This window comes from Ctenopharyngodon idella, chromosome 22 (genome assembly GCF_019924925.1).
Source record: "Ctenopharyngodon idella isolate HZGC_01 chromosome 22, HZGC01, whole genome shotgun sequence".
In the NCBI taxonomy this organism is placed as follows: Eukaryota; Metazoa; Chordata; class Actinopteri; order Cypriniformes; family Xenocyprididae; genus Ctenopharyngodon; species Ctenopharyngodon idella.
The window spans coordinates 27,742,384-27,767,713 of record NC_067241.1 but is presented as its reverse complement, the minus strand read 5'-3'; the positions used below and the strand labels follow the sequence as shown (position 1 = coordinate 27,767,713).

The window sequence follows — 25,330 nt, the reverse complement described above, 5'->3', positions numbered from 1 at the left end:
GGATATGAAAAATAATCTTGTTTCGGTTTGAAATCATGTTTCTTGCTACTGTCCCAAACAGAAACAAGATTATTTTCTTACCCCATTGGCAGATAATTTAGCTTGTTTTAAGCAAAAACATTTTGATTTTATTTTCCAGAAAACAAGAAAAAATATATGATGTCATTTTACTTACTAGTAAAAGCATCTTGATTTAAGATTTTTTAGATATTTAAATACTAAGTAAGAAAAGCATATTTTGCAGTGTACTGCTGCTGTTCCATAAGCACCACCTTCTGATAGAGAGTGAATTTGGAATTTGGTCCTCAGGGTTTCTTATATGTATGGAGGGGGGGCTTCATGGACAAAAGGTTGGGAACCACTGGTCTAACTCATAGGATCCACCTCAGGCTTCCCAGCTTCCAGCTTGGACTTGGCCCCCGGATCACCCGCCTCCACCTCGGCCTTCTGGGTCAAAGACTCCACCTCGGACCTGCAATTCATCGGATCCACTTTGGCTCCTCGTTCCCTCGGCTCCACCGTGGCTGGCCATCCCTATGGCTCCCTCGTCCCACCATCGCTACCTTGGTCCATTGTCCCCCTGGCTCCACCTTGGACTTCCAGGCCTGTGGCTACGCCTGGTTCCTCTAGTCTTATGGCTTCACCAGGCTCCTCCATCTCTTTGGTGGCTCTGTTGTCCTCACACCCACCTTCCCAAGCGCCACCTTCGCCTTGGTCCATGGATCTCCTGGCTCCACCTTGGCACATCGGTTCTGCAGCATCACTCTGTCCCTCCATCCCTCCAGCCAGTTTAGCCTTCCTTCCCACCCACAGAGTTTTTGGTAACCCACTCCCCTCCACTTTGGTGATGTTTTTGTTTATGCCGCAAGGAGGCGCCTACTGGGGAGGGGTGTAAATGCCAGGTTTCATCTGTGTTTTTCCCTGTTTTGTCTTGGTTTGAGTTTTCCCTTGTTTGATGTCATGGTTTTTGATTTGCCCTCATGTACTACACGTGTCTAGTTAATCATCTCGTTTTGTTCCGCGTATTTAATCAGGGCCGTTGCCAGAACATATAGAATGGGGGGGGGGTTTTCAAAGGCATACATTTTTATGATCCGAGAAACAAACTTTCACCAAAACAAATCCTAGTATTATTTCTGAAATAGACCAATTTCTGCATTAACACCAAAAAACAAGATAGTCCATCCTACAAACTACTCCAAACCCTTTTGCATTATGCCTATATACTTTGTAAACACAAGGCACAAAAGCCGCAAGCGGCTCCAGACGCGAGGAGGCGGACAACGCCGGGGTCTACCACGTGGTTGAGGGGCCGGTCTCTCCGGATGCGTCCTGTGAAACTCTTCTGTGAGTGAGGGGTCCAGGATATCATCCACATCGACCCAGTCGACTAGGTACTGAAGTCTCCCACCCCGGCGCCTGGAATCGAGTAGTTCTCGAACTTGGTAAGCCTCCTCGCCTTCGATCAGCATGGGTGGGGGGTTGCAGGCCTCGATTCCCTCCGACTCTCCCTTCGGACCACCAGAGGGTTTCAGCAATGACACATGGAAAGTGGGAGAAACACGGTAGTTAGTGGGTAGGTCTAATCGGAATGACACGGGTGTAATTTGTTTAATAATTTGAAAAGGCCCTACAAACCTGGGACTGAGCTTTCTGCATGGAAGTCGGAGGCGAAGATCTCTTGTAGATAGCCAGACCCATTGGCCCACGGTGTACTCTGGACTGGGATGCCGGTGACGATTGGCCTGTACCTCCTGCCTTCTCACAGCGCACTGCAGGTGGTGATGGGCGAGATTCCAAGTCTCCTCACTTCGTTGCAGCCACTCTGTCACGGATGGTAGGTTGGTCGGTTCACCGGACCAAGGGAAAAGTTGTGGCTGGTAGCCAAGTACACATTTGAAGGGTGTCAACCTGGTAACTCCCGGTTGCCTACATCGTAGTTTCGTTCTGCTGCTGATAACTTCCTCGAGTAGAATGCACATGTAAACATTTTGGCTGGATTTCCTTGACGTTGTGAGAGTACGGCCCGATGCCTGTGCTGGATGCGTCAACCTCTACGATGAAGGGGAGCTCTGGATTTGGGTGATGGAGAATGGGAGCAGTGGTGAAACGTTCCTTTAATTCTTGGAAAGCGTGTATAGCCTCATTGGACCAGGTGAGATGTGTGGATTGTCGTTTGGTCATGGAGGTTAGAGGAGCTGCAATGCCACTGAAGTTCCTTATAAACCGCCTGTAGAAATTAGCAAACCTCAGGAATCGTTGCAGTTCTTTCAGCGTTCGCGGTTGTGGCCATTCTAGTACTGCCCTCACCTTGCCTTCGTCCATAGCCACTCCCTCGTGACTGATGACATACCCCAAGAAAGACGTGGATGTGCGATGAAACTCACATTTCTCGGCTTTGGCATAGAGTTGGTGTTGAATGAGGCATTGTAGAACAGCCCGGATGTGTTGGATGTGTTCCTCGAACGTGTTGGAATAGATGAGGATGTCATCTATGTAAACTATGACCCAGCAGTTGAGCATGTCCCGAAAGACATCGTTAATGAAGGACTGGAACACGGAAGGACTATTGGACAGCCCGAACGGCATCACAAGGGTCTCGTAGTGGCCGGTGGCGGTGGAAAAGGCAGTCTTCCATTCGCCCCCCTCTCTGATGCGTATTAGGTTATAAGCACAGCGAAGATCCAGCTTGGTAAAGTATTTGGCCTGCCGTAACTGCTCTAGGGCTGCTGGAACCAGGGGCAAAGGGTAACGAAATTTTACGGTGATATCATTAAGTCCACGGTAATCAATGCAGGGTCTGAGACTGCCGTCCTTCTTCTTGACGAAGAAGAAGCCTGACGCCGCTGGTGACGTCGAGGGCCGGATGAATCCTTTGGCTAGTTCCTCTTCAATGAATTTTTTTCATAGCAGCAGATTCAGGTTGGGATAAAGGAAATATTCTGCCCTTAGGGGGCGTGGTACCTGGTAGTAAGTCAATGGCACAGTCACTGGATCGATGTGGGGGTAACTCCGTGGCTTTGCTCTTGCTGAAAGCGATTGCCAGGTCAGCATACTCGACGGGGATGTGGGACTTGTCGGAACTAGCTTTGTGGACAGATACAGCTTGAACTGGTAATGGGGTGACTTGTTTCAGACAAAGTTCATGACAGGATGGATCCCATTGAATAATCTGTCCCTCCTTCCAGGAAATGTGTGGGTTATGGGTCCTGAGCCACGGGAGACCAAGGATGATTGGGTTGTTGGGTGAATGGATGACGTAAAATCTGATGGGTTCATGGTGTAATACTCCTATTTGCAGAACAACTTCAGCAGTGATGTGTGCGACTCTCCCCTCTCCGATGGGCCGACCATCTAGCGCCTCCACTGTCAATTGAGAATCGCAAGCAGTTAGAGTGATGTTGTGTTCCTGAATGAAAGTGTTTGACATGAAATTGCCCGCCGCCCCAGAGTCTATGAGCGCCTGAGTGGATATGCGCTGGTCGTTAACTGTCACTTGTACTGGTATTTTGAAACTGTTAGCTGAATAACTGGTGGATAGTTGGGAACTCACTGCTTTCGGGTTAGAGGGACTTGGCCGGATGGGACAATTGACTTTGATGTGACCGGCCTGGCCGCAGTACAGACACAGGTGGAGTTGTCTTCTTCTTTCTCTTTCTTCAGGGTGAAGCGGAGTATAGCCGAGCTGCATGGGTTCTGGAGTGGGGTTGGTTAAGGTTTGGGAAGTGGGCAATCTGATCGGACGTTGAGAGCGAAGCAAGTTGTCAATTTGGATGGCCAGTTCTATGAATTCGCTAAGCGTTCTTCCCTCGTCGCGGCAGGCTAGTTCGGCTTGAAGTTCCAGAGACAGACCTTTGCGAAACAGCAACTTCAACGTATCATCGACCCAGTTTGTTTGAGCTGCTAGAGTTTGTAACGTTAGTGCATACTCGGCAGCGGTGGTTTTACCCTGGCACAGCGACAGCAGTTGATCTCCAGCGCTTTTACCTCCTGCGGGATGTTTGAAAACCTCTTTGAACTTTTGAAGAAATGCAGAGAATGTGGGAAACATGGAACCGTCCTCTCTCCACACTGCCGTGGCCCAATCCAGCGCTTTACCAGACAGCAGCGAGCAAACGAAGGATATCCGACTGGAATCGGTGGGATACAGAGAGGGCTGTTGGTTAACAAAGAGTGAGCATTGAATCAGAAATCCCTTACATTTAGCTGGATTGCCATCAAACTTCTCCCGGAAGGCGAGTCGCGGATTCACTGCAGGAGTGGGAGTGAAGGCCTGGTTGTCGGGAGCCGCGGGCAGCGCGGCGGCGGCTTTGGGGGGTCTGAACCGAAGGCTCTGTAGGGTCTTTACCAGCTCCTCAGTAAGAGAAGTTAATCGGTTCAACTGATGTTGATGGACTGCAAGCTGGTTGGCCTGGGCGGATAGCTCAGTGGTGAGCTGCATGATAGCTGCTGGATCGCTATTTGGCGAAGTCTTCTGTAATGATGGGTCAACAGAATGGGGATCCATTTGCAGCTTTTATTAAGAATAGTATACACACAGGCAAGGGCAGAGGCAGAGACGTAAACGGAGACAGGCAATGGTCGAGGCAGGCGGAAGACAGACGGAATCAGGAAGCAGGCAGAGATCAGGGCAGGCGGCAAACTAACACAGTCCAGTGAACAGGCAAGGATCAGGGCAGGCGGCAGAGAATCACAAGAGGTAAACAGTCCAAACGGCAACAGTATAACAATCCACAGAAAACGCTTAGAAATGATCACCGGGGCAAATCAAGACTTCGCAGTGTGTGTGTGTGTGTGTGTGTGTGTGCGTGCTGCTTAAATAGTGTGAGTGTGATGTGGTGCAGGTGTGTGCTCAATCAGTCCCAGGAATGAGGGCCTATGGGAAATGTAGTCTGAATGATGGTAGTTCAATATTCTGGTGAAGGCTCCCTCTAGTGGTGCGGGGGAGGAAGTGCGGGAGCCTCACTTGTGACAATACCAAATAGCAATATAATATGTACATCTGTAGCATATTGATGTGTAACAAAGACTTTGAGTGTACACTCACCATTAAAATAGTTGAAGGCAGCGGGTCTCCGATTGATTGTCATTTAAAAATATATAAATGTATTGTAATTCTTTGTTATAATGAGAGAGTATTAGCACCACTCAAAATGCCAATGCTAACTTAAACACCTCTGATTGGTCATTGTGTTCAAGAAATCAACAGATATGTTTGTGATTGGCTACATTGCTCAACGCTGCAAAAAAACACTTAAACAAGATGCTTTGTTATGGAATAGCCAAATCCACAGAAATATGGTTTTTGCTCTCAATCGTAAATTTGCTGAATGAACATACAATTGGGGGGCATGTTGTTTCATCTGGGGGGGCACTGCCCCCCAATGACCCACCTTGGCGACGGGCATGTATTTAATCCCTGTTTGTTTCAGTTCATGGTTCTCATCTGTATTATGTTGGGTTGCTTTATTTCCTGCTCTCTCCTGGTCTCCAGTGTTTGTTGTCTTATGTAAATAAAACTGACTGCTGCAAATACAGTAGATCCTGCTTCTTCTCTCCCTTCCTGCAACCAGCCGTGACAGTAATATTGTGAAATATTATTACAGTTTTTATGATCAATATAAATATTATAATATAAGCAACATATATTATTACAGTTTTCTATTTGAATATATTTTAAAATGTAATTTATTCCAATGATGGCACAGCATTATCAGTGTCACATTATCCTTCAGAAATCATTCTAATATGCTGATTTGCTGCTCAAGAAAAAATTCTTATTATCAATGTTAAAAAAAGTTTTGCTGCATAATATGTTTTGATGAAACCATTAAAGACAGTTTGTCCTTAAATTTGAGTGAATTATTGAATCATTGACTCAAATTCTTTTTCAGTAATAAGACGTTTCATCTGTTCATTATCGTTCGTTCATTTTGTTTGTTTGTTGCTCACTTCAAAAAGGTGATATTTCAGTTAAATAGTCATATTCAATTAAAACAGATATTTTAGAAAAATATTCTGTGCATGAAAGTGAGAACGATGCATGCATATTTGTTTAAAAACACTGCTTTGTTAACAAATGAAACACTGCTAATACCCCATATTATAGCACTATATTTTCTGTTTTGATGAATGCTTTGATTTAATACAACTTCTCACACTACATGTGATGCACCAAAACAGAAAAAGTTGATCTAATTGCCTTCACCATCAGAGATTTTACCCATCCTGCAGTGCACCAGTACTCCCATCTCTCTCTCACATCCACAGGTGTTCTGTCCGCTCCTGCTGAGCAGAATCTCTTCACGCCAGTGCAGTGCAGGCTGAGATGGAGAGGAGTTAGTCGGCATGATATTTTATTCATGAGGTTCCCCTGAGCTGTGTGTCTGAATACCTCAAGCTTCTCCTGGTCACACTAGGAAGCTGATTCACGTCAGCAGGCCCACGGTCAAAAAGTACACATGCCATGAGTGAAAATATTTCTTTTAGCTTAACTATATCTCATACATGTTTACCTATTGTCTTTATTATTGCCAACCTTTGTCTTTTTCAGCCTTTTAAAACCAAGTGAGCTGCCTTGGTGAGTTAAATTAATACAACTCAAATGAATTATTTATCCTGACTGAATCAACCAGAATACAGTGGGCTACATCTACATATGAAAATTAATTTTTGTAGTGACACCGTGTCCTGAGCAGGACATATATATCACACATAATAATACTTGACTGAAGCTACGTAAGATTAAATTAAACACTCCCCTTCCTTTGTGTTTCAGTTAGCCTTCACTTAGCAAGCTAACTGCTTAGCCCACTAGCTTAACATGACTGATGCACTTGAAACCTGGCTATGATGACCAAAAACACTGTTTAGTTAGGCAGCCCACTAGGTTTTGAAAGACAACCATTCTTTATGATCTTCCTCAAACTCCTCCACATTCCTTTAATCACCAGTTTATTTCCCGCTGTGTGCATCTGGCCCACATCCATTATTTCTCCCCTTCTCATTTTCATGTTTTGAAACCGCTTCTAAAGCCTCTCGAAATCATTCAATACTCAAAAGAGCTGTTCGGTTTGCATGCTAAAACCCATAACAGAATTAGCATTTTCAAGCCATGGATTCCCTTATGAGTTTTCAATGGATTTTTAGAATAAATTACACATATTCATACCTCAAATGTGAAGTTGCTGACGTAAGAACACGAGTTTATGTACTTGACGAACTGGACAGTTTTTGTCATCCTTATGTATCAAGTTGTTAGCAACTTTTATCCTTTTACATAATTAGCCTTCCATATTGTCTGGAAACCTGTTTCTGCCACAGAAAAAAAACTGCAACTTTATTTCTTACAATTTTCAGATAACATCTCTTGAGTTAAAGTTAGAATTGTGAATTTATATCTTACAATTCTGACTTTCTCAGAATTGCAAGTTTATAAAACACAATTCTGACTATTTTTTGCAATTCTGAGTTTATATCTCACAGTTTTGAGTTAACATGTTGCAATTCTGACATTATTTCTCAAATTTTTGAGTTAACATCTTGCGATTCTGACTTAGTGTTTCAAACCGTTTAGTTAACATTTCGCAATTCTGACTTTTTTGGAATTCTGAGCTAACATCCTGCAATTCTGACTTCATTTTGAGTTAACATTTCACGATAAAGAGTTAACTTTTTTTCTCAAAATTGAGAGTTTTTCTCGAAATCGTGAGTTTATAACTCGCAATTCTGACTTTTTATCTTGCAATTTGAGTGTATATCTCGAAATTCGGACTATTTTTTTTTTTGCAATTCTGAGTTTATAGGCTATACTACAATTTTGAGTTAACATCTTGCAGTTCTGACTTTGTATCTCTAAATATTTAGTTAACATTTTGCGATTTTTACTTTTTTGGAGTTTCTCTCTTACAATTTTAAGTTTTTCTCAAAATCGTGAGCTTATAACTCGCAATTCTGACTTTTTATCTTACAATTTGAGTGTATATCTCGAAATTCTGACTTTTTTCTCTGCTCTGAAATCTGAGTTTACTGTTGGTCTCTTTTAAGGGGAGCCTATTTTAATGATGAAAGGATCTGTATATATTACAAAATGTATATTTCTTTTGAGAAATATTTTGGTACATTCCTCTCGGTATTCATATGAATGCATGAAATCACATTTTACATTCACAAAATGAATATTTCATTTACGAAATGCATTTTGTGATCCAGACAGACGCTATTATTCATGAAATAAAGCAGGTCACCAGGCCCGGATTGGCCATTGGGCACACCAGGAGAAATCCCAGTGGCCAATAGTGACTAATTTGGCTTGCTGCCTCATATGTTTTTATTTTTTTAATTATTTGATTTCTGAATTCAACATTTAAATTGATAATAAATCATGAATCTGCTAGACTTACAGCCATATGATATCTTTCAATCTTCACACATTCAAATTTATCTCCTTGGTGATAAATGTGAGAACCAATGATGGATTTTTCTCTTCCGGTGAGAGGGACTTCAAGTTTATGAATCCAAAGAACTTCTTGTGTGTATAACAAACACAGGATTTGAATGTACTACTCTTAAAAGCTGTTTTATGGCATCAAAGGACATTAAAGTTTCACCTTTGCCATCCACTTCTCTCATTCTCTAGTATAAACACTTCACCACAATACAAACTACTTAGGTAATTTCTCCACATATTGCCTCTCTTTCACCACCTGTTCCTTTTTTTCCTGCAGGGAAAATTGTCAGCCCAAAGTCCTGAGTGACTGTGCAGTTCTGCAACAGAGAACAGACCAGTGCGTCTGGCGCTCGGCGCACCTTTGTGTCTCTGGGTGTCACTTGTGGAAGCAGCTGTCACACAAACAGATAATTAAAGAGCGGTCGATGTCCACCGCCACCTTGAGAGGCAATTACCACACAACATGGAGTATTGCAGCCGCATAATTATCTGTGCATTTGGAACACAGACACACACAAATACGCACATTATAAGCAGCCCGTGACATTATGTGACAGTATCTGACAGCGCTGGAGCTCGGGGGTTATGCCTCATTGGCTGCCACATGGCTTAACCAATCAAATGCTGACAGTACAGAGGGCAGTTAGAGCTGTGGGACATTGTCCAGAGGGTACTTTGTCTCATTCCCAGAATCAGTAGCAAATCTGCCACCTGAAAATATTTTGCCTCAGAAATGCAGTAATACAGTGTGTGTAGCCTTCAAGTCATGTCCGAATGATTTTATATGAGTGCACATGAACACCACCAGTGTTGTGTTTATCAGGACCAATGACAAGAAAATTAAAAGGAAAAATGGGTCCCACTTTATATTAAGTGCATTTAACTGCACTAACATTTAAATGTATCAATTGATACAATGCACCTATTGTACATTTTACATTGTACTTATTTGAAAAATACATGCATGTAATTACATCTGTAATTAATTTCTGTAATTACATCTATCATGACACTGAAGAGCTTCCCTTACACCTTAAAGGATTAGTTCACTTTCAAATGAAAATTAGCCCAAGCTTTACTCACCCTTAAGCCATCCTAAGTGTACTTGATCTTCTTCTTTCTGATGAACACAATCAGAGTTATATTAATAAATATCCTGATGCATCTAAGCTTTATAATGGCAGTGAACGGGACCAACCGCTATTATACCAACTCTTCCGCCAGACCACCTTCCGTTTTCAACTTAAGAAGAAAAGAAGCTAGATATTTTACTTTATAACTTGTTAAATATGGATATCTGTCTTACATAAATGCATCACTTCACTTCAGAAGGCCTTTATTAACCCCCTGGAGCCATGTGGATGCACTTTCTTGACCTTTATACTTGTTGGTCCCGTTCACTACCATTATAAAGCTTAGATATGTCAGGATATTTATTTAAGGGGTCATATAATGCCACTTTTACAAGATGTAAAATAAGTCTCTAATGTCCCCAGAGTGTGTATGTGAAGTTTTAGCTGATAATACCCCACAGATCATTGTTTTATAGCATGTTAAATTTGTCACTTTTTGAGGGTGAGCAAAAACGCTCCGTTTTTGTGTGTGTCCCTTTAAATGCAAATAAGCTGCTGCTCTTAAGAAGAGGGTGGAGTTTCAAGAGCTCGTGTTAGCAGCGCCGATTAGGCGGACAATGATGGGGAGACTCAAGAAGAAGTGACAGCATGTAGAATGCAACAGGATGGTTAGTGGATAAATTTATGTAGCTGATGTGGAGTTAACTATCTTAAAATCATTGATTAGCATATTCTGTCATGATAATCTATAAATCGCTCGTGTGGGAACTGTTGTAAGATCCTACAGAGCCAGAGAATATATGCTGCATGAAGATAGAACAGGTGTAGTTTAGTTGAATTACGGTTATAACTTGTCACGTTGTCATCTTGCTTTTATGACATGCTATTGTATTTGTGTTACTTACTGTATTGCAATAATACAGTACGTAACCCCCCTTTGTTGCGTGTTCTTGGGGGCAGGGTTTATGTAAATTTTAGGGTTAGTGATGTCACCAACCCGGGAAGAAGCTTGTTGTAGTCCCTACCAGCTGTTTGTTGTAGTCCTTAAACAGAGATTTCTTTAAAAGAAAATATTTCCCTTTGCTTTGAACTTTTTGAACACTGATTCGAAACAAAAGATTTGAAGCAGTGTTTTGAAATCGGCCATTACTAGATATCGTTGGAAAAATCGTTATTTTGTTTTTTTGGTGCACAAAAAGTTTTCTCGTCGCTTTATAATTTTCAGATTGAACCACTGAATTCACATGAACTGTTTTAAATATGTTTTGAGTACTTTCTGGATCTTAGAGTACTCTGCTGTCTTTAGAGGCCTCACTGAGCCATCGGATTTCATCAAAAATAACTTAATTTGTGTTCTGAAGATAAACAAAGGTCTTGTGAGTGTACAACGACATGAGGGTGAGTAATAAATGACATTATTTTCATTTTTGGGTGAACTAACCCTTTAAACCTACCCATAACACCAAACCTGTCCCTAAACTTACCCGTATCTGACCTCAATAGCAGCACAAGTGTTTTGCAATACAACATCAACACAATATAAAGTGTTATCGAAAAATCTTATAAACATATACAGTACATGTGCCAGGTTCTTAGAAATGTAATCTTTGTTTTCATGTTCACTTTTCTACCATTTTTTTTTTTTTTTTCCAGTTTAATTAAGTTTAACTCTAAAAATGATGTGTGATGTAATCATAAAGTAAAAAATAGTAACATATTTTTTCTTCGCACCTTAAATACACCTTAAATCTTCCCTTTTTTTTTTCATCAGGAAGTGAAAAGAAAGAAAGAAATTCCATGAAGACTTAAAGGCAGCATAAATCCATGCATTTCTCGAAGTGATAACAATTAAGGATAGTTAAAAAAGGCATATTATATGATCCCCTGCAGCAAAAAAAAAAGAAAAAAAAAAAGGTTTGAACCAGCCTTTAGCAGGTTTAAGTTGGTCTATATGGTGTCCCAGCCTGGCCAAGCCGGTGTTCAGGTGGTTTAGCTGGTCAGTCACCATCCAAATCCCAAATCCTCTATAAAACCAGCAAACAAACCCTTGGACCAGCTTACCAGACCATTTTTTTCCCCCCCAGTAGGATCTACGTACAAATGCTCTATGCTATTTTAGCAAGGCTTTCTGTATGTTCTCTTTCATTATTCACAACGCCGTCTGTGACGGGGCAAATTCAGAACTAGTCAGGCGCAGCGTGGACGCATATGTTTCTCTGTCAGTGAACTTGTGACAGCAGCATTTATTTGAGATCCCTGAACTGCTCTGCTATTGTGATATATGACTGCACTTTCCCCTGGGTTCTGTTCATGTTGTGCTCCACAAAACACATGTTACACACTCCATCTATTTAAGATGAAAGATCTGTGTGATCGATCATCGCTGTAAAAGATACACACACACAAACCATTGTTAGCCAATACTGTATCTCTCATGCCATCCTATTTATCATTTAACTCTTCTCGTGACTCTCCCCTGCAACCACTGGGCCGTGACTCAAAGGTAAGTGAACACCTGATGGTAAACTGACCAGTAAGTGTTGAGAAATCTGCTTAATGGTGTTCAAGATCTGTGACACCATTCTGCTTTATCAGCAACACACAAATCTATATATCAGCACCACTGGAAGTAGATTTATGGTCTGTCGATCCGTATTCAACCATAACCATTAATTTCAGCTGCATTATATGATGGAAAAATGGAGATAAAGAGAAAGAGAGAGGGGATGGGGTTGCATGGAAAATTCTTACTATGTTTCTATTTTCTTTCAGAACACAATTTATATAAAATAAAGACTAACTGGAAAAAATAACACGCACACAATAGTTTTACAATTATTATTAATATGATTTATAAGTCAAATAAATTCATGAATAATACTGAATTTAAAATAATGAATACATTTAAAATATTTTGATATTAATTATGAATATAGATTATTTAATTGAAAGGTATTCAGTCAGATTTAATGGAGGTTGTAAAGGGAGTCCCCCAAGGTTCTGTGCTGGGGCCATTATTATTTACTTTACACATAAATTGTCTTTTTTTCAGTATTGTTAATGCAAGGTTTAATTTCTATGCGGACGATACCGTCATTTGGCTCATACTTTTACCTTCTTGCCTTTTTAAAAAAAATATATAGTAGACAATACTAATCACAGCACTGTTACATTTTAATATATAAATGTATTTTAGCATGAGAGGGACAACATTCAGCATGACTTTCATTTCAGAACTTTTGCCGTGGTCAAAATATTATTAACCATACTTTAATACTGTATTTCTGTTTACTTTTTTCTACAATAAGAAGCTTGTGATCAAGCCATAAATGGTGGATCCCCTAAGGATTCCAGATGAAGACTCCTGGAAAGTGAATTGATAGATGAATCACAGTCTCTATGCAAACTGAAACGTCAAGGAAACCCAAAGGAAGCTGCTCTATCTTTGAACTATAACAGCTCTTGATCAAACATAAATAACATACACACTGCCAATCTCAGCAGCAAAAAGAAATTTCTCTCCATGTCTTCCGTTATTCTTGGATTTCAACAGTGAGGAGTTACTCTGTACTGGAGCAGATTTTCACACAGCTTGCTTTACTTAATTTCATGGCCTAAAATACAGCTGGACTAACATACAGTATTACCACAGGGTTATGGGAATGTGTCCAAATGACACGAACTGTCCATTATGTAAGAGTACTTTGTAGCTCTGTCCATTTCAGAGTAGGTCGGCCCTCACCAGTCACTAACACGAGGTTCATGTGCCATTTATGGCCTCTGGTAGATATAATTCAAGGCTTTGCTGAACGTTTACATATGATTTTCTGTAGCTGACTATCTCTATACTGCTATGGTGAATTGTGCAGAAATGACTGATGTATTAATAACATACAAAAGCCTACAGGATTTATATTTATATTTCATGTGCATTATTAAAGTCATGTGATTGATGGTTTGAGGGACAGGCCTGTACAGCCCACAGACGTGTTGAGTGCTCATCGCCTGTTATCATCTGTCATAAACTCATCATATACTGTCAAATAATCCTGCACTATACTGCTGACTAGTGGACACTTATGAGAATAAAACGTATATGAGAGACGAAGTGAGAAGGTAATAATGGAAAACCCCTTTTTGGTAAATTAGAATTAGTTAACTAATGCTGTAAAATAGATAACCAAACAGAGCATGTTAGCATGCTATCCAAGAGCTTGTCTGCTAAAGTTGGACTTTCGGGTGCTTTTTGTTGTTTTGTTTTTGAGGGCTTGAGGTTACATTTGGACAATTCCATTTACAGCCAGTATAAAATAAGAATTCGTTTTGGGGTATCACTTTTTCCACATTCGGGAGTCTCAGCCTCAGAAAAGTATTCATTTGCCTCCCCCTCCTGGTGGACCCAGTAATGGTGGTTAGTTACATTACGTCATAGTGTGAAGAGAAAAAAAGATGGGTCAAAGTCTCTATTAAGCCTTTTTAAAGAGCCCGTGACGTAGGTGTGGAAAGTGAGACCTCAGTTGCTAATTATTTAGAAAATATAAATATTGAGTAGCCTAAATAAACTAGAATTTGATAAAAGTCATATTTTGTTATTAGTTGATCAATTGAATTAAAATATTAAAATGTTCAAAATTCCGCATGCAAAAGTTCAATTTAATTTGTGTAGACAAAAATTAAATATGTTTTATTATGGCAAGTACAGACACAAACAATATATATTTTCAAAGATGCGACGTCATGTTAAGAACATTCTAAGGTGATTTACATTTGTCTTTTGGACGGCAAAAATTCTGATAATTACTGTTTATGAAAACACATTTTTAACGCTATGGGAAAATCCGTATGAAACAAAAGTATGGTTAAAACCAGTCCAAATATTTTATCCAACGCAGACGGCGTCATAATGGTATGAATATTCTCATATTACTGACTTAAAAACTACGTAATCTTTTCTCCAAACTCAGAATCGCATAGACTACGTCATAACGTTTGGAACATTATCAAATTATGTGCACGCTATAAAGCTACAACATTGTAGCCGAAGCCTTTTCGTCATAACTGAGCGGCATGACGTCGAGCCGCATCAAACGCTTCCATTCAGGCAGGGGCTTTATTATGCAGAAATACCAAAATGATTGGCCTGATATCAAAATGAGTGATCATAAATAATAACGCGAGAGTTTGCAAGTTGCCTGCCGACTGTAGTCACAACTGTCAAAGGCAGCAGCAGCGGATACGCGCGTGACCCAGCACCCATACTGTTACTGTACACGGTCGCGGAGATAATATCCCTATCAAACAAATACACGGCATAATCCCGAGGTAAGGACAGGAATCGAGGGGCTGCGGCGAAACTGCGCGACGCTGTGCCTTCCCCTCCGCTTTCTTTCCGTCGCGTTCACTTCTTCCACCCTCGATTACTGCACTAAACATATCCCCGTGCCTCCTTTAGCAACAGCGCGAGGGTTTTTTTTTTTTTTTTTACTCCTCCTTCGTATTAAAGTCGCCATTTTGCTTCACTGCCTATGAAAGCTTCTTGTATTTTCATATTTTTGGCGGCGTTTCCGCGTATTTGTGCGCGTGCTTTTGATTTGGAATTTAACGAGAGAGCTCGTGGATTACATATTAATGAAGAGGGGCGCCGAGTGCAGTCTGGAAACACGGTGAAAGTGTTCAGCTTGTGGGCATTTGCATCAGCTTGCTCTTTTTTTTTCTTCCTCCTCCTTCTTCATCATCTCCCTCCGCGGATACGCACAGCGGGGGCTGTGAGTGTGGCTACCGACCGTAACGCCCGTCTGTCCGCGACCCCACGCGCGCCAGGTGTGTTTGCCATGTAAAGTCAAGCGGCGCGACGCGAGAGTAAAGGCTACAGCCTGACCCCACGTGGGTGACCCGCTCTCACCCGCTCACCCGCTAGTGTTGGGTGGCTTTCCAGGTAGGTGTGGTCTTCGAGAAGTCGATTATCTGTCAATACTGCCTATAAATGCACAAGCTCGCATTTCCTTTGCAAAGTAGCATGGTTTAGTGTGTTACAAGGTGTTGAAGCTTTTGGGGGGAATGAAATATACAAGAAAAATGTGTTGTGATGTTTATGTATGAACTGTCAGACCTAATATAAACACTCAAACACAGTTTGAGCACTTAGAAAGACTTATGTGGGTCATTCTTACTATGTTGAAGTAGGCCTACATTTTCATGTCCCTGTCATGTAGTATATTGGGTCAAATAATAAGTTTTCAGACAAAACAGGTCTTAAATATGAAAAACAGATTAGTTTCCCATGGGTTGAAAATGAAAGACAATTAAATATCGCAGGTGTTTTTGTTGTTGGGAATATTGTTTTAATCGACAGTCAATATAGATGTTTTTCTGTGCCCTCAATATCACTTTCCATCATGTTAATGGTGTGTAAAAAACCAAAACCAACTGAAAATAAACAAATCCAGCTCTTTAATGACATCATTCTCCAGAAAGTGACATCATTTTTCATGGGAAAACAACAAAACATCTATTTGTAAATGTATAAATATTAGCAAGGAACTGTGTGATGTTTTGTGGTATTAGTTGGTTTTTGCCACTCTAAAACATCTCATCCTGTTAAAATGACAGAAAATATAACGCTTATAATATTAATATTTCAGAAGTAATATATATATATATATATATATATAATTTTTTTTTTTTAATATCAAAATGAACTTCAAGTTGGCATCATCATGTAAGCTAACTCAGTTTCTCAGTAAGCAATGATTAACTTCAGCAGCTCTTTATTTCCATTCTGTTGAGTAATCACTCTTACATTTCCTGCCATTGTGTAAATAATGAAGTTGTAATTAATAACATTGAAGTGCTTGAGCCTGACCAGAGCATTTCAGAAAGTCTGGATTTTTTTGTTATAGAAATACTTGATTCAATTACAACTTGAGCATATTTATTCTTCAAAACTTACATTTTGATTGGCACTGCAGGAATAAGCCATGTGTGTTTCTCTGATTGTGTAGGCACAAGTCCATTCACAGCCTTTCTAAAGTGTGTGATAAATTCCCCAAATACCATAGCACTTAGTCCTACCAGCTGCTTTTCCTATTACCTTATTGCTCTTTTCCTTTCTGGAATAAACTTCTGGCTCACAAATGAGCTTCAGTCTCTGGGCCATAAATAATTTGGTCTAATGATCTTCAGCACTTGAAGATCCATCGTTCTTCTATGTGGGTTAGGTGATGGGAGGGCCATTCTTTGATATGGTGATACAGGATGCGGGCTGCTTTGCTGCTTTGTGTGCAGTACCTGTTGTTTTGGTTGGCATTTGAATGTGGAAGGGTTGTCACGTTCTATAGCATATCCTGTGATGATTAGAGTGTGATTTCTTGTCTTTCAAACATACTGTATATGTGTGTTTCAGTTCATGTAGCATTTCGACTTTTAATCGTATGGAAGTTTGTAATGATCACGCTTTAATGGCAAAAGTAAACCTCTCAATTAGCGTTCACCGGAAATGTATTAGTGCCTCTGACAGCGAAACATTCCCACGGCATGCATTAGATGAAACATTTATCTGTAATGTTCATAAAATCTCTTTTGACACATGATAAATCATGCAGCCATATGCCCGGCCACTGTTCAGCAAATAATAGAACACTAAATTAATGGAAGTTTAAAAAGACACAAATTAGTGACCCATTAGGCCAAACCTAATGAAGAACTGAAATGACATTGATTTAAGTTAATAAGAAAGTATGATCACATTCTAATCAGTGCGCTGTTTATTTTAATTAGTCATTGTCAGGCTTCATTCATTGCAGTGAACTGGCCATTTCCCTTCTGGATTAGTGACTGTGAAAAGAAAAATATATTCAGCCAGAGACTGAACTCGATTCATTTGGTTTTATTTATATATATGTGTGTATGTATGTATGTATGTGTGCTAAATAGGAAAAACACAAAAACTAGATAGATGATGGACAGACAGATAGATGGACGGATGGATGATGGATAGATAGATAGACGGGCGGACGGACAGACGGACGGATAGATAGATAGATGGATGGATGGATGGATGAACAGGATGGACAGACAGATGAATAGACTGATGGATGGATAGATAGATAGACGGACGGACGATGGAGAGATAGATAGATAGATAGATAGATAGACAGACAGATGGATGGATAGATAGATAGATGGACAGATGGATAGATAGACGGACGGGCAGATAGATAGACGGATAGATAGACGGACGGATAGATAGATGGATAGATAGATGGATGGATAGATAGATAGATGGACAGATGGATGATAGATAGATAGATGGACAGATGGATAGATAGATAGACGGACGGGCAGATAGATAGACGGATAGATAGACGGACGGATAGATAGATAGATAGATAGATAGATAGATAGATAGATAGATAGATAGATAGATGGACAGATAGATGGATGGTAGATGGATAGACGGACAGACAGACGGATGGATGGATGGACGGACGGACGGATAAATAGATAGACAGACAGATGGATGGTAGACGGATAGACGGACAGATGGATGGATGGTTGGACGGATGGATGGACGGACGGACAGACAGATGTATGGATAGACAGATAGACGGACAGACAGACGGACGGATGGATGGATGGATGATGGATGGATGGATGGATGATGGATGATGGATGATGGATGGATGGACAGGCAGACGGATGATGGATGGATAGACAGATGGATGGATGGATGGATCGACAGATAGATGGACAGACAGACGGATGGATGGATAGATAGACAGACAGATAGATGGATGGTAGATGGATAGACGGACAGACAGATGGATGGATGGATGGATGGACGGATGGATGGACGGACGGACAGATGTATGGATGGACGGATGGATGGATGGACGGACGGACAGATGTATGGATAGACAGATAAACGGACAGACAGACAGATGGATGGATAGACAGATAGACGGACGGACGGACGGATGGATGGATGGATGGATGGATGAACAGGCAGACGAATGATGGATGGATAGACAGACGGATGGATAGATCAACAGATAGATGGACAGGCAGACGGATGGATGGATGGATGGATGGATGGACAGACAGGCAGACGGATGGATGGATAGATAGACAGACGGTTGGATGGATGGTTGGATGGATGGACAGACGGATGGATGGATGGATGGATGGATGGATGGTTGGATGGATGGACAGACGGATGGATGGATGGATGGATGGATAGACAGGCGGATGGATGGATGGATGGACGGATGGATGGATGATGGATGGATGGACAGACAGACAGGCAGACGGATGGATGGATAGACAGACAGATGGACGGACGGACGGACAGATGGATGGATGGATGGACGGAGAGGTAGATGGATGGATGGATGGACGGACGGACGGATGGAGAGGTAGATGGATGGATGGATGGACAGATAGATGGATAGATAGAACTATCCCATTCATTCGGGACAACCATGCCGAAAGGCTGTAATTGTAATTTCCCCTTATACAATCAGGCAATGAAAATTAGATGTGTGTGTATGTGCAATTTGTGCCATTCTGTGTGTCTGCTGTACTGTCTCAGCAGGTGTTTGTAATCCCCGATTTAAATACTTTCAAATACAGTGAACGCATCTTTGTGTTTATTTTGTCTGTATGCAGATGATGTGTTTTCCTTTGGCCTGATCTATTTGTGTCCTAAACAGGCATGGACACCTCCAGCGGTGCCCGGGTGGTGAAGCCTTCATCTGGCTTGTCAAAGGGGCGCGCTGCCAAACAGGCCCGCCCCGCCGAGATGGCCCGAATGGGCAGCACTGAAAACGACAATCACGGTACGAACAAGCTGCTTGAGTTTAGAAATACAATAAAGAGCTACATCTAACACGCACAGAGCATGCAAAGTGTTAACAAATCCTTGGTTGATGCAGGTGGCACTCACCAAACACTGATCTTTAAATGAAAGGCATATTAAAAAAAAAAAAAAAAAAAACTTTGTAAAATCATTGACATCATTTTTAGATTTTTGTTTGTACATATTCAGAAGTCTGTACTCTGTAGAGTATGTCTTTTTTTTTTTTTTTTTTTTTTTTTACAACTACACTGAGGTTTTGACAAGCAATTTCACACATGTGCTTAAGAGAGGAAATGATGGCTGCCTTATTGTGGTGACAGATGAAGTCCTACTGGTAGTAAGGTTGTTTTTAATGTCAGTGAAACACATACCATCTCCCTGCATGGCTGAACTTAGATGAACTTCAGGGCTATACAAATGTTCAGTGCTGGAGTAAAACTGAATATTGTGTCAGTTCCCAAGCAAAGCACTGAACAAAGTTGTTTAAATGGACAAGCAGAATGGAAAGAAGTTATGCACTTATTAGACCAGCAGTATATCATCTTGTTGGAAATGGTGCTTTATTTTTTTTTAATTTTTTTTTTTGCGACATTCCTTTTTTTCGACTTGAATTTCAATTTGCATTATTATCCCTTTAAACAATAAAATGCATTAAAGTCGATTAACCTATGGAATGAAGTAGGTGAAAATTCAGTATGGAATGAAATTCATCATTATACTTACTATATAATTAGGGTTATGGTTTGGTTTAGGGTTAGTTGCATGTAACTATGCATAATTGACTGTTTTTAATATAGTAACTACTAGGGGTGTAACGGTTACGGTTATATATTATTGTGATGCTCCAAGACATATGATAAAAATGTACTGTAGATTAAAATGCTAAATTTGGACAGTCAAAGCGGCATTACGTCATTAGAGCTGCAGTCCGTAATTCTTGCCTCTTTGTCGCCATCTCTGTTTGAAACCTGCAATTGCAGTTATTTGCGGAATTATAATCTTTACGTGGGTTTTGCATCGGCACGGCTCCTCAGCGCAGATGAATCTAATGTTTGCTGTCAGTCACCACATCGGTGTAGATACGGTACTTCAGAATCACAGATTCCACATCTTGGAAATATGACCAAAATAAGAATTTTCACTGGAAAATATCATCTGAACAAGTAAGTAACATGTCTGCCTCTTTTGTTCTGACCAACTGAGAAAAAAAGCTTTACAATAAATCACGCTACCAATGGTGATTAAATCTAATGATCGCTTAGCTTGGATCGCGTCAAACCATGCAAATTATTATTATTGTTATACTTTGTTCTCAAATTGTTAATGTTAACAACATCAGCATTGCGTGACTATTAGGGTTGGGTATTGTTTTAATTTTAACGATTCCGATTCTGCTTATCGAATCCGGTTCTTATTGATTCTCAATTTCGATTCCAATATTTTTTTTATGGAGAGAAAAAAAGAGCAAATACTTCAAGAATAATGTTTTTACCTTTTATTCTTGCCACTAGGCTGTAACTGTTTTTGTACCTGAGTGTGAGACGCTGCTATTGCTAAGCTGTATCTGGTGCTTTAGGACTCGCGGCTGGGTTCGAGTTCACAGTTCGTTATTTCAAATGTAGGCGCGTTATTTCAAATGTTTCCAGGCGCGCCTATATTCTTTTCAGAATGCCGCGGGTTATGTGACAAGAACCAACCGATCAGCTTCGGCCTTTCCGTAACAACATCAAAAGCTCAGCCGGGTTTTATTTCTCATCTCCATAAATATATCTAGTAAAGCTAATGCAAGGGCTAGAAATCAATTAATCCTTTGCTGATACTTCCTCGTCATCTTGCAGAGCGCAGTTCATGGTTGCATAGCAACGACAGACGCCACAGGAGCGAAAGCGCTTTGGAAAGGAGGAGAAAGTGGCGTGGCCACGCTTTCCACGCGTTTTTAGACGCGACATGTGAACGGCCCCAAACACGGTGCATTCCTTCAGATTAATGCCGTGTTGAAGTCAGAAAAGTCAGTGCCGATTGTAATGAACTGCGTATGTGCGTGATGTGATAAGGTCCTTGTCGCAGGTCCTAGCAGATAGGTACAACTGTAAAATGCTCACTGCTGTTCACCGTGCGAGAATGACTGAAAAAAAGTCAGGAATCGATAAACAGAATCGAAATGCGCGCATCGTATCGAATGCCCTGTTCTTTGAAATTTGGAACCGGTTCTAAAATGGAACTGGTTCTCGATACCCAACCCTAGTGACTATGTGTATTTAGTGTGTATTAGCATTACCTGTAGCGTTTCAATTTCTGTAGCCACTCCGCAGTCTGAAGTCTTTTGCTTTTGACTACGGGTGAATCTCCAATCGTCACTGATGATTTGGACCTTTCTAGATTACAATCAGCCATCAAAATGATAAGTTTAATTATTCCAGCTGCTGTGAGAAAAGGCTATAAATGATCCGCTACCAGCAGCATCCTCACATGCCATATAGCCTACTAGCTGGGACTCCTTCTTTATGTAAACAGATGTGACGTAATGACGGCTACATGCTTGAATTTCCCGTGGAAACCTACCAGCACTGCTCTCACTGAAAACATAATTACAAGCTTACCGTTGTGAATCGGGCTAAGGTAAGGAGATAGTTTTGAATACTGGCTGGTTATGTACTTGCTCAAAAATTGATTTTGGATCAATTTTAACCAAAAAAAAAGTTACAGACTGCAGCTTTAAAGACTCGTAGGAAGACCACAAGTGTTTTTATATTAAAAATACATTTTCTTAACCCAGTTTATTGTTCATTGACTACTATTAGTTTGCCATTCAAGGGTTTATCTCCCCCAGAATTGTAAACATTGAGAGCAGTCTGTTCAGATCCATAAGTCTTTTTCCAGCTCAACCTATAGCATGAGTTTGGCGCGTGGCGACTGTAGCAGGTGGAGCCAGAAGGTGTTTAGCAGCTGTTGGACCATGACTGATGCGCTACATGGGAAAAGACATTCAGCTTTGGTGACAGAAGTGCAAGCCTTAAATTCACTGCATTTAGTCCTTCAAAAATAGACATTCAAACGAACGGGGCATTACGATGCTACGCGCTACAATGGATGCTTCAATGCCATACATAGCATAGTGTTGTCACAATACTGGAATTTCCAACTTCGATACAATACCTTGAAAAATATTGATATTAGATACCATTTTCGATACCACGGGGAAAACTGCTATATATACTGCAATACAGATATTTTTTTATTTTTAGCCTATAATTTGGGTAATTTTGTTGCAGTAGCTTACACACAGCACTGGGAGGCTTTATTTGAAACTGAACTAAATTTACAAAAAATAAAAAAGACAAAAATAAAAAGTCAGTAATAAAATAAGAACAAATAAACAAATTGCAAACTATAGCACAAATAAATACAATAGAATAAAGAGACAAATGAAATAAACATGGCTTTTCAGATGGGTCTAACAGTAATATTCAGGTAAGAAATACTGCACAAATTAAAGTAATCAAACACTGGGTGGTCTTCATTGTAAAAGTTAAATACAGACTAATGCTTACAATTATAGGTATAAGTTATTTAGTTGTTAGTTATTAGTTTTTAGTCAAGAGTAGTGAGTGATTTTCTCTGTCTTTTGTTCTTTTATTAACATGACAAGACAGCAGCAGGTTTATTAGGCTGCTGTCACTTTAAGAGCGCATGCAAGGCATTTACTTTCTCATCTATTTGCGTTCCAAAATTGACTGTTTTTACCTGAATACTCGCTAAGACAGGCGTTTTGTGTGTATTCGACAGTTTAAGCACAATAAGCTAGGAAAAATAACTCAATTTGGTACTCGCGAGCTGTTTATGTGTTTATGTGTGCGCCACTTATATAAATCAGTGGTGTACGCGCTTTTGGTGTGAGCACGAAACGTGGGAATTAGTATGCGCAATACAAGCAGAATCCAACCGGATCGAAAGAGACGAGTGAGTGAGAGGAGACGTGTGTCAATTCGCTGTCGGCGAGAACGCGCAGCTGGTATTGGTGTATCGATACTGCAGAAAAGGAGTATTGGAACAGATATTTCAGATATTTCAGTATCGATACATATCGAAGTATCGATATTTTTGACAGCACTAATACAGCATCATCATGTATCCGCTCAGAAAGACAAATGACCAGTTTATAACGTTAACTTTAATGTGTCCAGTGTAGACTATGGAAGCTTGTTTCCGCCACTGAATAAAAAATAAAAAAGATATAATTGCGACTTTTTATCTCACAATTCTGACTTTTTTTCTCGCAATTGGGAGTTTACATCTTGCAATTCTGACTTTTTCTCAGAATCGCATGATATAAACTTACAATTGCGAGTTATAAAGTCAGAATTGTAAAAAATAAAGTCATAATTGCGTTATAATGTCAGAATTGCGAGATACGGTGACAATTGCAAGTTTATATCTCGCAATTGCGAGTTTATAACGCATAATTCTGACTTTATTTCTTGCAGTTGTGATTTTATATCTTGTAATTCCGAGAAAAAAGTCAGTTTATTGGAAAATATGCTTTCTGTGTGTAATTGACTCCTCGCAAAGACCCGTCCCCCTTAGTTACTGTTGCTTTGTCTGACAAGCCATGGCGCGGTCACGCCACAGAGTGAAAAATACATTGCAGAGCAAAGAGGACACTGACAACACGTCGACAGACAAGACAGAGCAGGTTACTTATGATATTAAACAAAGTCCCAGCTTTCAAATTGTGTAATTTTTTAAGAAATTCGAACAATGTGTTTAATGTGTCGTGACAGATTGCTGAAGCACCTCAGCTCAAGCGGCTCGTGAACCGATAATCTCTTCATACTAGTTATGTTATAGTTATAATTTATAGCATCAAATAAACATGAATGAACATGAGAAGGAATGTTGTTTCAAACGCGGAAAGACGTCAGTACACACCATTTTTCAAGTTCAAATCCACCGAGGTTAATTTTCTAACTCCTGACTTGTTTTTCCGTCCAAAATGGCGTGTTCAGCGTTATGATTGGTTAGATCGCTTGTCAATCAAACTCCCGGTGAAGGGTAAATTCCGCTAGGTGCCACTAGTGTCGCAGAAACTACATACTTCACCTTTAAAGGTGCACTATGGAACTCTAGACTCTTATTGCCATCTCCGTTTAAAACAAAAAAACTGACATTTCCCAACAAAATCCGATCCAACAGCTCAAATTATAAATTATTATTATAAGCTTACCATTGTGAATCTGGCTAAGGCAAAAACACAGTTTTGAACACTGATTTTTTTTTTTTTATGTACCCATTTTATTTTTAATGAAAAAGCCTTTCATAGTGCACCTTTGAGCAAAATTAAAAACATGATGATTCTCATGGCTTGTAATGCAATGTAAGTACCATAACAAAGTATTCAAAAACATGACAGGGGATGATATTATTGTAGGCCAGATTTACAGTGCAACATTATTGGCTCTAACATTTACTTAAGAGTTCATCTGGAGCTGCGTCTGCAAATGTTTAAATGGTGACTACTCATTTCAGCCCTAAGTATTAAAACCCAGATCTAAAGCGAGAGATATTCTGACAATAAGCAGCTATCACTCACATCCAGACCACCAATCTGAGGCACAATAAGGGAAATTGAGTATGTATTGCTGTTTAACAAGCTCTTGTGAGAAAACAAGCGATGTTTCAGCGTTCTGGTCCATTCACTCTACTAGCGCTGCTCATTTTCATTTTACGGCAGTTAAGTGCTTTGAAAGAGAACAAAAGGAAGTTCCATTTTCATGTTTTTTGTTGTTGTCAGTATTAGGCCAGCATGGGCATTATTAGTAATTGAGGCTCTCTCTGGTAACCATAATTTGATAGGCTTTAATGATAATGGATCTTTTTTTTTTTTTGCTAAATGGAGAGGCTTATGGTACTACAATTATGTAATTCAGCTGTTCCATTTGTTTAGCATTTTGG

General features: G+C 40.2%; 1 protein-coding gene across 4 annotated transcripts in view; it reads left to right on the top strand.

The window, feature by feature from the left end:
• The first annotated feature begins 14,550 nt into the window (after positions 1-14,550).
• The window catches only part of znf512b (zinc finger protein 512B), an 86,584-nt gene continuing 75,804 nt past the window's right edge, over positions 14,551-25,330 (top strand). The window contains exons 1-2 of one of the 4 annotated variants that reach the window (XM_051879677.1): positions 14,551-14,844; positions 19,233-19,358. In XM_051879677.1, coding sequence (XP_051735637.1) covers positions 19,235-19,358 — 124 coding nt within the window. In that variant the 5' untranslated portion in view covers positions 14,551-14,844; positions 19,233-19,234. Of the gene's footprint in view, positions 15,458-18,733; positions 18,936-19,232; positions 19,359-25,330 lie in introns of those variants that run through there. The other 3 variants (XM_051879676.1, XM_051879674.1, XM_051879675.1) reach the window with 3 other exon arrangements.